Below are 13,457 nucleotides of genomic sequence, written 5' to 3'. Positions count from 1 at the left end.
TTTAAGAATTAATAATACATAATTCATGTCACCTTTGCATTAAATTGCTTTAATATTTATGTTCTATGGGATATTGCTAACAACTTCTGAAGCTATTGTCAATGTCTTGAACAGCTATTTATCTGTCATTACATGACAACTACACTTTGGCTTGAACAATAAAGTAATGTTTTGTAAAAGCAAAATGCGAACAACTTTTTGACAGGCAAAAATGAAAGTCTTTTAAAGAAAATATAAAACTAAACTTGACCAAATATTTTAAGATGCCTTGCAACTGTATCCTTAAGGAGTGACGAGATACTTATTTAATTTCATGGACTGACATGGGGCTCTGTCTAGCAAAGTTTCACTTCCCCTAAACAGGAACACAACTGTTTTATAATATCCTTTAGTCCCTCCAGAACTCTATTTAAAATAACCCTTTTGCGTAACACATGTGTGTGACACATTCGTGTATGCATGGTTTTAACCCCATGTTTACTTTCCTTATCTGTTAAGTGGGATAATGGTAGAACTTACCTTGCAGGTTGATGTGAGGCCAGGCTCATTTTACCTTATTACTTTCTATAAATTTTCTAAGGACATAAAAAAAGATCATACTCTATAGTATATACATTGAGTGTGGTAAGTGATGTTCAGCTAGTCATGAGATTCCCTTTACCTTGTTTCTGCAAGATAAACTGGCTGTTCATTAGTTCAAAAACATCGAACAATGTGATTCCTGACAGAAAAAAGGATATGCTAGCAGCAAAGAGACAAGTGATCCTTGCCTGGATCTATTTTTAGGAATGGTTTACTTATCTACACTCCTAGTGTTAACACTGGAAAATAAACAAGAGGTGAAAGGCATTACATACCAACAAAACAAAACAGCCCCCCCCCCCAAAAAAAAACCCAAAGCAGGCCCTCTAAAATTAACACCTTCATGGTATTAAAAAAAAAAATGGTTAGCACTTACTTAGAAGGCCCTAGGTTCTATACCCAGTAATAAAAAATAAACAAGAATAAAAAATTTAAACAGGACAAACAACGTCTCTGTACCATTTCTCCCTAGCTAATAGTCCTTACTGACACAAGAAAGGTCAGAATTTGCAGAGAGGTTAAGAGGAATTGCTGAATTGATCAGTTCAGACTGCTCAGACTGCAAGGTTCATGTCTAAATATAACCGGGAGGAAAACTGGAACCCAGAGTTGGTTTCAGTGAATCCCTACCTTACAATGTCAAAAAAAGGTCATTTTTAGTTAGTTCCTTTAGATAGGCAGAAAACATTCATTAGTTTCCACAATAAAACACATTTCTGCTACATACTACTGTTTTGCCGTTCTTCCTCAAGCCAAGTAAAGAAAATTCTCTTGTTAAGCAAGAAAGGTATTATCATTAATTATGACATCACTAATTACCAGATATCTATAATTATAAATAGAAAAATTAAAGCCCAAGAAACAGTTAACTGTTTTGTTCCAATTACACTCATTTGCTAAAATTAAAAACTGGCAGTCGATTCATTTTCTACCATCTCTAATGTGAACACAGACGACTCGGATTCTTTCTTTCCACAGATACTCTTCCACACTACTTCCTTATTCATCTTAATCTATTAATGGAACAACATCTTACCGGAAAAGGAAAAATGTTGTCAGCCCTGTTCAAGCTATCTTCCATCCAGGATTTGGGAGCGAAAGCTGAGCTAGGGCGAGCGTACTTCTGGAGCTGAATATGATTGCTTGCAAAATTCTTCTTCAAAGGTGAGATGGAGTTCAGGGGTGTTATTCCACCATTCAGCCCTCGGCGGTGATCTCGGCCTTGAGAAGCTCCCCAGCCACCATAGCCTCCACCTCCGGGGCTCCAGGAAGAAGAGGGGGTTGGAGAGGGACTCTGGTAGCTGCTCCATGGAGAAGGAGGTTTGTTAAGATTATTCGCCAAATGAGGCAGCTGGTTAAAAGCAGCATTTCTATGTGTGAAGGGTGGGGGGTGGGGACTGGCAGGAGACCTCCTTTGCTGCTGATGCTGGCTGTGATGGTGCTGGAAATGGGGGTGATGAGGATGGTGCTGGGACAGAGGCCCGATCTGAGGGGAGAAGCTACCACCAAAGCCAGGGCTGACGTGATGGGGGAAATCTTGAAACAAGAGAGCACCATTATTAGCTGAAGCGCCAGGGACTCCTCCCTGGTGAAAGAAACTTGCATCTTCATTGATTATCGTGGAGGAAGAAGGCGCTATCGCTGCTGACCAGTTACTGAAACCAGTAAGGGACGATGCACTGGATGTCAAGGGTTGGGTGGACGTCCCGAGGCCCGTGGCTTCTTGATAATCAAACCCTGTCAACACTGGTGATTCGATGCGTATTTTTTCTTTTCCATTGCTGTTTTCTGAAGAATTGTCCCCTGGATTTTCTTCAGCTTTTGCCTTTTCAGTCTCAGGCAGTATTCCAGCTTCCTGGCCTGGACTCGGGGAGAGCTGTTGCTTTTCTAAAGGGTCCTGTTGTTCCTGCTGTTGACTTTTTGCTTTCTCTGACCCCAAGATCTCATCCTGAATGTTATGGGTAGCTGGAGCAGGAAAGAGCCAAGCTGACCCAGCACTGCTGCCATTGGCAGCTGTGTTATTATTTATAAAAGCAGCAGGGTTGGGGGTGGCATTTTGGTGATGGTGTGGAGGCTGCAGATGTGGATGGAATCGAACTGGAAAAGCAGATTTATTCCCAGTATTGCTTTGCACTAGCACTCCAAACCCGTAATCCCCCATTTATTATTTTTAGGAGCACAATCTCACAATAAAAAAAAGACAGCCTAATGTCTCACGTCTTTCCCCCCTGTATCTCAAATTTGTTTGTTTGCTTGAAGTATCTTATTTATAGCTAACTCAAAGATCACAGCTTATCACCCTAAGTATCTCTGATTTAGAATTCTGGTCTCTCTTAAAGGAAAAACAACTGAAAAAAAATCTCTTAAAATATTGATATGAATCCAATTGGGCTTATTTCTAGGAGGGAATAAAAAAGGAAAAGGGTAAAAATCAAGTCTTTGGTTAGTAAAATAGGCGCTTTCTTTTTCCAAAGGAAAATGTACATGAATGACAAAAACACAGCTTCTCAAGCATCTATGGATATAGAAGAATAAGCATTGTGCGGAGTAAAAATATATATATATAAAATTTAACAATCACATATGGTTTTCCTCAGCAGTTTAGATTCACATAAAAATTAGAATAGGATTAAGGGGAGAATACGTTCTTTCTTGGCAGCTTGGTTAAAAAAATCAGGAATAATTTAAGAACATTATATATTATATATTTATATATAGATAGATTATATTATGTTATCTGGGGCGGGAGGTGAATTTCTGGTTGCCAACGAGGAAATCAGCCTTGACTAAAGGAAAGATGATTGCAGGGAGATCTCTGCTGTTCCTGGTCCTGTTTCTGTTCTTTTGTAGGGTGCAGTGTGGGCCTCTGGGGCTGTTCCTGGGGCTCCGGGTGCAGATCTTGCTGCGTTTGCTGTTCTTGGACTCCCTTCGGCCTCCTTTCCCCCATGAAAGGGGTTGGAAACACCCGTTTCTCCCTCTGGGGGGTGTCGCGATCAGGAGGGATTAGCGAGACTGGACAAGGGCGAGCTGGCGGCCCGGGGGTGCGGGGAGCAAGGGGGCGACCTGGAAGGTCCTGCGGTTTCTGCCTCGTCCCCTCTCTGCGGCTCCGGGATTTTTTTCCCTCATGGGACCCAGGGGCGGTTTGTTCAGTTCTCTCAGTTCGATTCTCCGCCGGGGGGGAGGGGGAAGGGGGGGGATGGACAAAAAGGAAAACCCCGCTACCGTAGTTACGCTAAAGGAGAAAGGCCTCCCCCGTGGGCTCGCGCTCTCCTTCCCCCCTAGACTGCTTGGAAACTAATTTAGAAGGCTTTTGTTTCTCCTCACGGTTGCTGGGCCGCCGCCGCCGCCGCCGCCGCCACCGCTTTTCCCCGGTCCCGCAGTCCCAGCTGTTGTTGCGGGCTCCGCCTGGCTTTGCTCTTTCTTTCCTTCTTCCTCCTCGTCTTCCTCTGCTGTCGCTGTTGCCGCCGCCGCCGCCGCCTCCGCCGCCGCCGCCGCCACTGCCTCCGGTGCCCGGGTCCCGCAGCCGCGGCTGAGTCCTTCTCCTCAGGACCGAGCCGAGTGAAATGACAACCAGCTGGAAAGACCGAGAGACACTTCCGGTTCGAGGAAGGAGGGGCGGGGTGTTGCGGAGGCCCCGCCCAGCAGCCGGAAGCCCAATCCGACGCTAGAGTTCCGGATAGGCCACGCCTCCCGGGCTCACAGCCCCTCCCAGGAAGGTCTCCGGGCATCTCATAGCCGCCCCTTCCGCCTGCGCCTCGCCCAGCGGGGCTGGCGTCGGAGCGGAGTCCGCGCACCCGGTGCAAGCGTTGTGCCGCCATCTTTTTTGTGGGCAAAGGCTCCTTCGTGATTTATGTTCCCAAAGCATGCTTCTCAGGAAGCTCATAGGGAAACGTTCAGAAGAGAATGGACATCTTGCACTCTGAAACACCGACCTGAAATGTTGGGGATTGAAGTGGCAGCCCGTGTTAACCGAGAATAAACGAGAGGCCTGCCCTGAGTAAAGGTGGGTGCCCCAGGCATCACGTGCTCTGGTCCGAGCTCCGCCTCCGGGGAGGGGGTTAATGCAAAGGGAGGCGGGTTTTCCCGGCAGCTGTGCAGTGCCTAGAACTGCGTAACCCTTATCCAGAAGGTGCGTCTCGGAAGAGAGAAGAGATTCCCTTCAACCTCCCTTTCTCCACCGGCACTGCCTACTCTTTCCCCACCCTTCCTTTGAGATGCAGATGCTGCAGGTGTCTGTGGCTGAGCCATAAACTCTATGCTTTCTACCCCACCATCCAAGCCGAACGGAAAGGTGTTTCTAAAACGAAAATTCATTCACGGCCGTGTTCTGCTCAGATCTTTTTTAATGGCAGTCCGTTAACTGGAGAATAAAGGCCAAACTCCGTAGTCCAAGCCTTTTTGTCCTGTGGGCAGTACCCTCAGTGCCTTTTCTCATGCCTTTGGCGTCTCCATTTGGTAAACTCTTATTTGTTTTTGAGGAGTCGGTCCCCAGACTACCTACTCTGCCTTCTAAATTCCCTTTTACGGGCATTCCTGAACCTGGATACAGCTCATGCTCGTATGTCACACGCGCTGGTGGCATGTCTCTAGACCGGAGCTTGCTCTAGAGCAGTGGCTCTTGACCTGTGAGTCGCAGCCCCTTCAGGGGTCAAACGACCCTTTCACAGGAATTACCTAAGGCCAGTGGAAAGCACAGATATTTACATTACAATTCACAGCAGTAGCAAAATTAGAGTTATGACGCAGCAACGAAAATGTTTTTATGGTTGGGGTGGTCACCACAAAACAAGGAAGTGTATTAAAGGGTTGCAGCGTTGGGAAGGTTGAGAACCACTGTTTCTAAAGAGTTGAAGTCGTGGATGGGACGCATCAGGGAATGCATCTTGAATGGAGACATGACTGGATAAACCAGCAATAACGAAATCTTTTTCAAATCTGAATTCATGATTTACTTCCTTATGTTGTCTCAAAGTTTCACCGTGTTGGTTGCTGGCTGTCTCCTCAAGGACATGTCTTTGCCTTTGCATAGCCCGACCATCATGTATACTGCTGGAGCCTAAAGTAATATTTTGCCCTCAGCATAAGCGTTAGCTAGATATGTGCTAAGTAAATGTTTTCTTTCATTGGGAAATGAAAACTGAAGACAAATGAAACCAGAAGAGAGCCCTAAGTGATTGTAACAAAACAAGGGAAATACAACATTGGCCCAATGTGGCGGCGCACACCTTTAACCCCGTCACTTGAAGACAAATTCCTGTGAGTTCCAGGCCATTCTGGTCTACATATGGAGTGAGCTCCAGATTAGCCAGGGCTATACAGTGGGACCTTCTCTGAAAGAATCGTCACCGTCATCTTTTATTCCATGGTTTCTTTAGCTGCTCTTCCTGACCCTACCTTCTGCGTCTAGTCTCTCCAATACTGCTATACGGCTTACTTGTGTGGATCTTTATTTAAAGATTTTAGTGTGTATATATATATATGTGTGTGTGTGTGTGTGTATGTGTGTGTATGTGTGTGTGTGTGTGTGTGTCTGCAGTTCAGCGAGTTCTTTGAGCATAGATATTGCTGGGTCTTACTCTGGTGTTCCCCTTTTTCTGCACCCCCCCCACACCCCCCCCCCCCGCTCCCACCACAAACAACATGAGGCTGAGCTGGCTCAGCCAGGTACTATTTCTTCCAGAATGATTTCTCCCACTTCCCCTTACTACAGTCTTATAGATTCCTCTTTTTAAATTACTATTGGCCGTCAGTAGGTTAATGTCTTAAGGGCAGAGGCTGCGTGTGATTTGTCTTTATGTCGCCAGTGACCAGTTGAGAACAGACTCAGCACATGTTTACGTAATGAAGAGATGGATGCTATGTGTCCAGTGGATGGCTACGGGTCTCTCGGAGCTACCAGTTCTTCTCGGTATCTAAAATGGCAACTGTGGCTTAGAGGAAACTGCTCTGCCCTTAGACCCAAACAGCCCTGAGTTCAAATCCCAGCTCTGCCACTTGCTCCGTGTGCAGCCTTTGACATCAGCACTGCAAGTCCTTCCTTCCCCAGAGATAAACTGTGGACGGTACACCCCACCCCCGTGCTAGGTTAGTAAAATACATCAGGTCTGTGTAAGCGCAGCGCCCCTGTGCAGTGCTCAAGATGCATGTTTCTTATTAATGCAGTGAGTCCAGAGAGTTTCTCCAGCTGCGTCTTCTACCTGGCAGAAGCCATGTGGTCTAAGTGTCCAGGAACCTCTCTTGGTTTGCAGGAGAAGATATGCCAAGATCAGCCAGTGGTTTGGGTTGAGACTAGGATCACCACCGGGGACATCCAAGTTATTAAGGGTCAGGTTCATGGTTAGGCACAGTGAGGAAGAGAGAAGGAAGAGAGAAACCACTCTTGCAAAGCTGTTGCCTACTCGGAAACCCAGACTATTCAACCCAGGACTACCCTCCCTGAAAACATTGTGGCCTCAGCAACTGTCCCTTGGTAACCATGACAACAGTTCAGCAGCTCCATTTAGGATCTTTATGGGGATCTACAGTTGCAGATAAGAGCTGGATGGAGCACTCTACTGGCAGTAGGAGTCCTTCCTGTGAAGCGTGCTCACCAGGAAGCTTGCAGGTTGCTGGGAAAGCATATGCCCAAACATTAAGGTGCTACCGGGTTAGAAAATAAATTTTATGAAGCTCCCTTCCTGTGTCGTATACAGACACACCCTTAGAGAAGCTGTAGACTAGGAGGGAATGCCTGTGCCCTGCTAGCTGCTGCCCAGCCCCCTCTGGGTCTTGAAGCCAACCATAGACCAAACCTGGAGCCTTCTGGGAAGTAGCGCTACTATCCCCTTCACCGTTCTCTTTTTCCTTAGTCTTAGCAGATGACACAAATCTCACCCCATAATCGCACAGGGTGAACACTGGCCTACTAGAGCTGGGATGTCCTCGCCGCTGCTCTTGAAGCATACATTGCCAGCCATTTCCCAATAGCCGACACCCAAGCTCCCCAGAAGCCTATGTAAGGACTTTAGCAATCATAGCCTCCATCCAAGGCTGCTTATGTTGCTTACGAAGCAATTCCATAAGGTCCTGTAGGCTGAGAGCCACAAGGGCTGTATGGGATGCTTTATAAAATATGGCACTCCTGCAGAAGAAGCTACCAGATACTACCGCCAGTGACATAAGCTCCTACCCACACATGCAGAAATATTTAAAGCAATTGATCCTTTTAGAGTCATCAGCCCAGGAGCTTTCTAATAGAATTGAAAGACTCAGTGTCCTTAGTATTGGCTTTAGTAAGGAGGTAAGTCTAGACAGGTATATAGTCTGACTGCCCAGGAAATGCATGCTCAATAGCTACTTGGCTGGCAACGTTAATGAGCTTCCTAATAAAATGCCAAAATATACTTTTAATGAATGTAAAAATGGCAAGAGTTAAAGGCAACTTCTGGGAAGGCAAAGAAAGGATGGGTTAAACTCTTGGAACTACCTAATCCCAGCAGGGCCTGCAACGTGCTACCATAAGGTAAGCTGTGCAGAGATGGAACCAATCTCCAGAACAGATCTTTCTCAAATTCCACTTCTGTTCTTCACTGAGACCCAGTATTGGAAAATTGTGTGTGTTTACTTAGAACGCACCATTTTTAATGATTAATTGCGCGGTTGTGCTTTCTTCCCTTGCTTGGTATTCTGCATTGTGTGCAAGCCTCTGAAGTTTCCTCCCACCTTCCCTTAGCATAGAGTGCTAATTAACAAGCTGTTTGGGTGGGAACAGCCAGCTCCTCCAGTGCATCCTTACTGAACAACGGCTTTGAAAAGGTGAGGCACAGCATGTGGGCATGCTTTCCTTCAGATGCCTAGTTCTGCAAAGACATGGGTGAGCAAGAGCAGGGTTGCCCCTTGCTGCCTGTGACGTGCAGCACACAGGCTAACTTGGACTCTCCCAGGGCTCCACTTCCCTCTGTGCTCTGGGCTGCTGACCTGGATTACTCCTTGCTCCTTTGAGTAGATATACTTGGTCTTGCATCAGAACCACAGTCTTGCTGCAAGTAGCTGCCATCTCACACCCCATGGCTGGGCTGCAGACTTTTACCTGCGCTGCCAGGGGCGGAAAAGTAGCTTTGCAGAGCAAGCCGGGAAGCTGAAGGGTCCAGAAGACAGAACTGTGAGTCAGGAGTGGCAATTCCTCTCACTATAACCATAAACCCACAAATACTGGTCTAACTGGTCTAATGATTTGGTTGTGACTGGAATTTATATTTCAAAGAGGATGTCAATTTTGAATTTTGTTTTCTCTTTTTAGAAAAGCACCATCTCTGGGAGAGGGTGACTAAAAATAATCCTTTTCTTCTGTGTCCAGATTTCTTGCTCTCCTGTTCTTTGGACAATGTTACTAACAAACATTAGCCCACAGGGACTCATAAAATGTAGATTCCCAGGCTGGGCCCCAAGATACAAGGCTTCTTGCTTTGAGTTAGGATCTCTCTGTGTAGCCCTGGCTGTCCTAGAACTCTGTATGTTGACCAGGCTAGCCTCAGACTCTCAGAGTTCTGTCCGCCTCTGCCTCCCAAGGGACAGTGGGATTAAAGGCTGGCTTATCTTGCATTTTTGTGAGAGCATCTTCTTACGACATTACAAGGTAGAAGAGGCTTCTTCATGATAATGCAAGAGCATAGAGAAACCAAACTAAGAATTGTTAAAACAATAATGCCTCTTTCTCTCATGAAATAGTTTGGGGGACTGAAACAGTTGGTGTGGTGAGTGGATTTCTCTTCTCAAAGTACGACTTCCCGTTTACAGCCAAGATTGTGATTTGAGTGGGGCGTGGTGGTGCATACCTGTAATCCCAGCACTCTGGGAGCAGAGGCAGGTGGATCCCTGTAAGTTCGAGGCCAGCCTCGTCTACAAAGCAAGTCGAGCACAGCCAAGGCTACACAGAGAAACCTGTCTTGAAAACAAAACAAAAGAAAACAAAAACAAACAAACAAACAAAAAAACCAAAAAAGTGTGATCTGCGTTCTAGACGGGAGGACAGAGAAAGGGATGGAGATGTAAGTCTTCTCTTTGAGGGGGCTTTTCAGAAGATGTAGGCATCACTTCTATTTCCCCATTGGCCACAACAGACCACATGGCCACACCTACTAAGGAGTTGGAAAGGATGAGCACTGTGAGTGTTGTCCACTACTCTGTTAAAAGTCAGGCTCTGTCCCTTAAGCAAGGTGATGAGTACCCGAGGGTTGGGCTCTCAGAAGCAGTCAGGTTTAGTGACACGCTAGCAGTCTTACAACCACCCATTTCATAGTTGAAGAAACTGAGGCCTGACAGATGGCCTCCTGTAAAATAATATAGTTGGTTTTGCAGAAGTATCTTGACTAGGTGTTTTCTCCCTGCCCTGTACCCTCAGATTTTTGCACGCGTTGGAACTGCCTGGAGAACTGCCTGACTAGAAATTCTGGTCCAATATGTGTTGTTAGTTTCCTGCTAATGTGACAAAATGCATGCCAAATCGTGTGTTATAAGGAGAAAGGCTTGTTTGGGCTCGCGGGTGCAGACGTTTCAGAGGCTGGCAGTTGTGCCTGATCAACTCTGATCAAACCTTGCTGGTTTTCATTCTGGAACCGCTATTTGCCTCACTTGATATTTTTTCTGTTACTTGCCTTATTTCAAAAGACTTAAATATATGCTCAAAGAAACATACAGATATTAAAAACCTCGCACCACTTAGTATAACTAAAAGGTGATTCTCAAGATTATAACAATGGGAGTAAAAGAATGGTATTGCCTTTCTCCTAGATCCTGTATGCGTGTCAAAGCCCCTGGGTTTGAGATCTTCTGTTTAAAGCAAGGATTAATAAGGTGGGAGAGGGTTTTAAAGAATTCCTAGTCTAAACTGTGGCAGATACTGTCTGTAATGGGAAGTCCTGGAAAAGAATAGTGAAGAGCTAAGTTTCTCATTGTGAGATCCAGTGTCCTGCCTTATCTGTGCTACCACAGTCGCCTCACATACCGGGGTAGGAAGTCTTCTATTGTTTGAAAGCCAATGACAAACTCTTAGGGCAGGGCCAAAAGCCTCATCACTTGGTCCTTGCCACCTGCCCTCTCCTGCCCTCTCCTGGGGCACTGCCCAGCACCCTGTCTCAGCTTGTCTCAGTACCTCTCTTGCCACTGCCCTGGGACACTGTCCAGCACCTTGCAAGACTTGTCTCCACGAACTGAACTCTCAGCATGAGCGTTATTTGCTGCATGGTACAAAATACACGGACAGCAGTGCTCAACGCCATTTGAAGAGATTTCTGTCACACCTAAAGCAAGCTATGTGCGTGTTTGCTAATGCTGGCCAGCCCGTGATATCAGGGTTCCAGTTAGCACCTCGGAATGTTATTGACTTTCCTTAGGGCCTTAAAATGCTGATTCCAGTCACCAGGCCCGGTTATCATACAGTGCCTTTCAGAAATAAGAAATAGGGCTGCCAAGAGCCCATTCCTCCCCATCCCAGAGGATGTCTTCCGGGGTCCCATCACACCCTTCACAGTCCACTGCTAGGACTTTTTGGTGGGAGCTGAGTCATATGCCTGAATCTGGACCAACTTTCCCTTAAACTGGAGGATGCAGTCTCGAGCTGAAACAGCAAGCTTCTGCAGACAGGAGGAGGGCAAGTCCTGAGCGAGCACGTGTGCCCTGTTCCCCCCGGCCAGCACTGTTCAGCTTTGCATTTGTGCCTATTTGCCAAGAGCACCTACTTTGTCCTGGGCCTTCTCATCAAGGGTCCCTTCCTAAATGCTCTTTTCTGGCCACCAGCGGAGGTGGCATCTCTTCTGAGGTCACATTCAACATGTAGTCTCCTGTTGTGTAGTTGACTGTGTAACTCCCACTGACCAGCTGACCTTCAAACTCAGGGACTCCGTCCTTGTACAAACCTATGGTAGGTCTTTAATGAGCATTTTTGGAATTAAAGTTCATTTGTTCTTTCTTTCTTCCTTCCTTTCTTTCTTTCTTTCTTTCTTTCTTTCTTTCTTTCTTTCTTTCGTCTATACAAATCACAAGTAAATCCAAAGTAATATATCTTAAGTTGAATTTAGGAAACAAAATCCAAAAACTTTGAAGCATGTTACAAATAGTACTCCTCATATTTTGTTTAGTAGGTTTTTGTCAGGAGGGGAGATACAGAGTATCTTAGCAGCGTATGTGATGTTCCTACCAACATAAAACTTCTCCTGCACCATGGATCTCATGACAGGTCAGTCATTATAAATCCCAGAGAGTTATTTTTAAACAGTAAGCCATTTCAACTTTGTGTAAAACACTTTATACATAATAATTGCTTCCCTTGGCTGAATCATCTTAGATGCAGCACTGCAGTTGCATTAAGCTGGTCTTGATTGATATACCCTCCAAGTTAAACTGCTTCTTAATGAAGTGGCTGGCTTGGAAGCCACCAGCCAGTGCGTGTCTACACACATGCATGCACACACATAATGTTATCAGTACCTTGGAACAAGTGCAGAGACAGAAACTGTCTAATATTAATGAACAACATCCCAGATAAGTAGATGCTCCAGTCTCTAATGTAGTTGAGGCGAGTCTCAGTAATGGGCTTCTTGAAATGATGCAGCCCCCACAGGAGCGCCTTCACATCCAGCAGCCCAGGAAAGTCTAATAAGTGCATAAATATTTTAGCAAGGGAAATAGGTAGCATTATGGCCACACTCTGTGCTTCTGGCAGCTTGGTAGTTAGAAACCGCCATGTCCAGAGCTGTAGGAATTCACCATTTGCTCAGAGTTGAAATGAGGCAGAGGAGAGCTCAGGTCTCATAGCTCATTTTTTATTTAAAGGCAGTTTTTAATCTATTCAGCTATTTAAGCTCCAAAAATAGAAAGAAAAAAGGAGGAAACATGCTTCAAATACAGAAATTTAGGGACGGTGTGGAATCTCATTCGACAACATCTGAGATTCAGTGTAAATCTTAGGCAAAATTCTATAACCCTATAAATGCATAGTAAGAATTTAAAATTTAGTTTCCTCATGTGTGTATGTGTATATACATTCATGTGTATATTTCTCTTAAATCCATATATGGTTGTTTTGAGGCAGTTTATTTCAAGTTCTATTCCTTTAAAATATACAGACTCATAATTTGTATTACATCGTTCTACTGCCTCTTATTCAGTATTATTTTCAAATGGACATAATTTTTAGAACTTAAGTAAATAAGCTAAAAGAAAAACTTGTGTAACGGATACAAATTTTAAAAGCTCAGTATGACTTGCCATGTATATATATATATATATATATATATTATGCTGTTATTAACTGTTTTCTAATACATGCTGAAATAAATACACATTGAGTCCAACAGATGTTGTAATCAAAGCAAGAGACTGTCCCTGTGTGAACTGTCTGACTGGGGCATTTCAAGAGGCACTAGGTTACTGAGTAGGAAAACAGATGTTTTAATTAGGTAATGGTTCAAGTCCCACCTCTGTCACCGGCTAAGTCATTTCTGTGACTTTTTGTCTCTCTGGCCTTCAGTTTTGGTACCTGGAAAACAATGACATAATGTCCAGACCGTTTTCTAAAGGAGTAAATGAGGTGAAACATGCCATCCTCTTAGAGGAGCTTGTAGGCTGTATCAGTGTCCCAACTATGATTATTATTAAATTTTCAGTTGGGGACATGTGTCATTAGAGAGTGCCAACCAGCAATGAATGTGCCTTGGGATAAACCAAATCTACCAGGTGTCTACGTCTGACAGGCTTCTGTAGGTCCTGGAGACATGCTGATAATTCTTGAAGTGACAGCTGTGTGCTAGAGATAATGGCAGCGGTGTCTGTAATGCACTGAGGGCCAGGCTAAGATGGCAGGTCAGAGAAGGAGAACATGGTCCAAGCCATCATCAGAG

At 45.1% G+C, this 13,457-nt stretch overlaps 2 protein-coding genes across 6 annotated transcripts in view; one reads left to right on the top strand and one right to left on the bottom strand.

Annotated features, from left to right (window-relative positions):
- The window catches only part of CPEB4 (cytoplasmic polyadenylation element binding protein 4), a 61,466-nt gene extending 57,294 nt beyond the window's left edge, over positions 1 to 4,172 (bottom strand). For all 4 annotated transcript variants that reach the window (XM_084763479.1, XM_084763480.1, XM_084763481.1 and 1 more), the window contains exon 1: positions 1,619 to 4,172. In XM_084763479.1, coding sequence (XP_084619605.1) covers positions 1,619 to 2,743 — 1,125 coding nt within the window. In that variant the 5' untranslated portion in view covers positions 2,744 to 4,172. The remainder of the gene's footprint in view (positions 1 to 1,618) is intronic.
- Positions 4,173 to 4,315: 143 nt separating this feature from the next.
- LOC311587057 (uncharacterized protein) overlaps positions 4,316 to 13,457 on the top strand; it is a 69,898-nt gene continuing 60,756 nt past the window's right edge. Inside the window, exon 1 of one of the 2 annotated variants that reach the window (XR_014775750.1) lies at positions 4,316 to 4,585. The gene's annotated coding sequence lies outside the window, so the exon portion shown is untranslated. The remainder of the gene's footprint in view (positions 4,586 to 13,457) is intronic. The other variant, XM_084763486.1, reaches the window with a different exon arrangement.

This window comes from Acomys minous, assembly GCF_964271855.1.
Source record: "Acomys minous genome assembly, chromosome: 16".
In the NCBI taxonomy this organism is placed as follows: Eukaryota; Metazoa; Chordata; class Mammalia; order Rodentia; family Muridae; genus Acomys; species Acomys minous.
The sequence above is the reverse complement of the archived record's forward strand: the minus strand, read 5'-3'. Positions and strand labels throughout refer to the sequence as shown.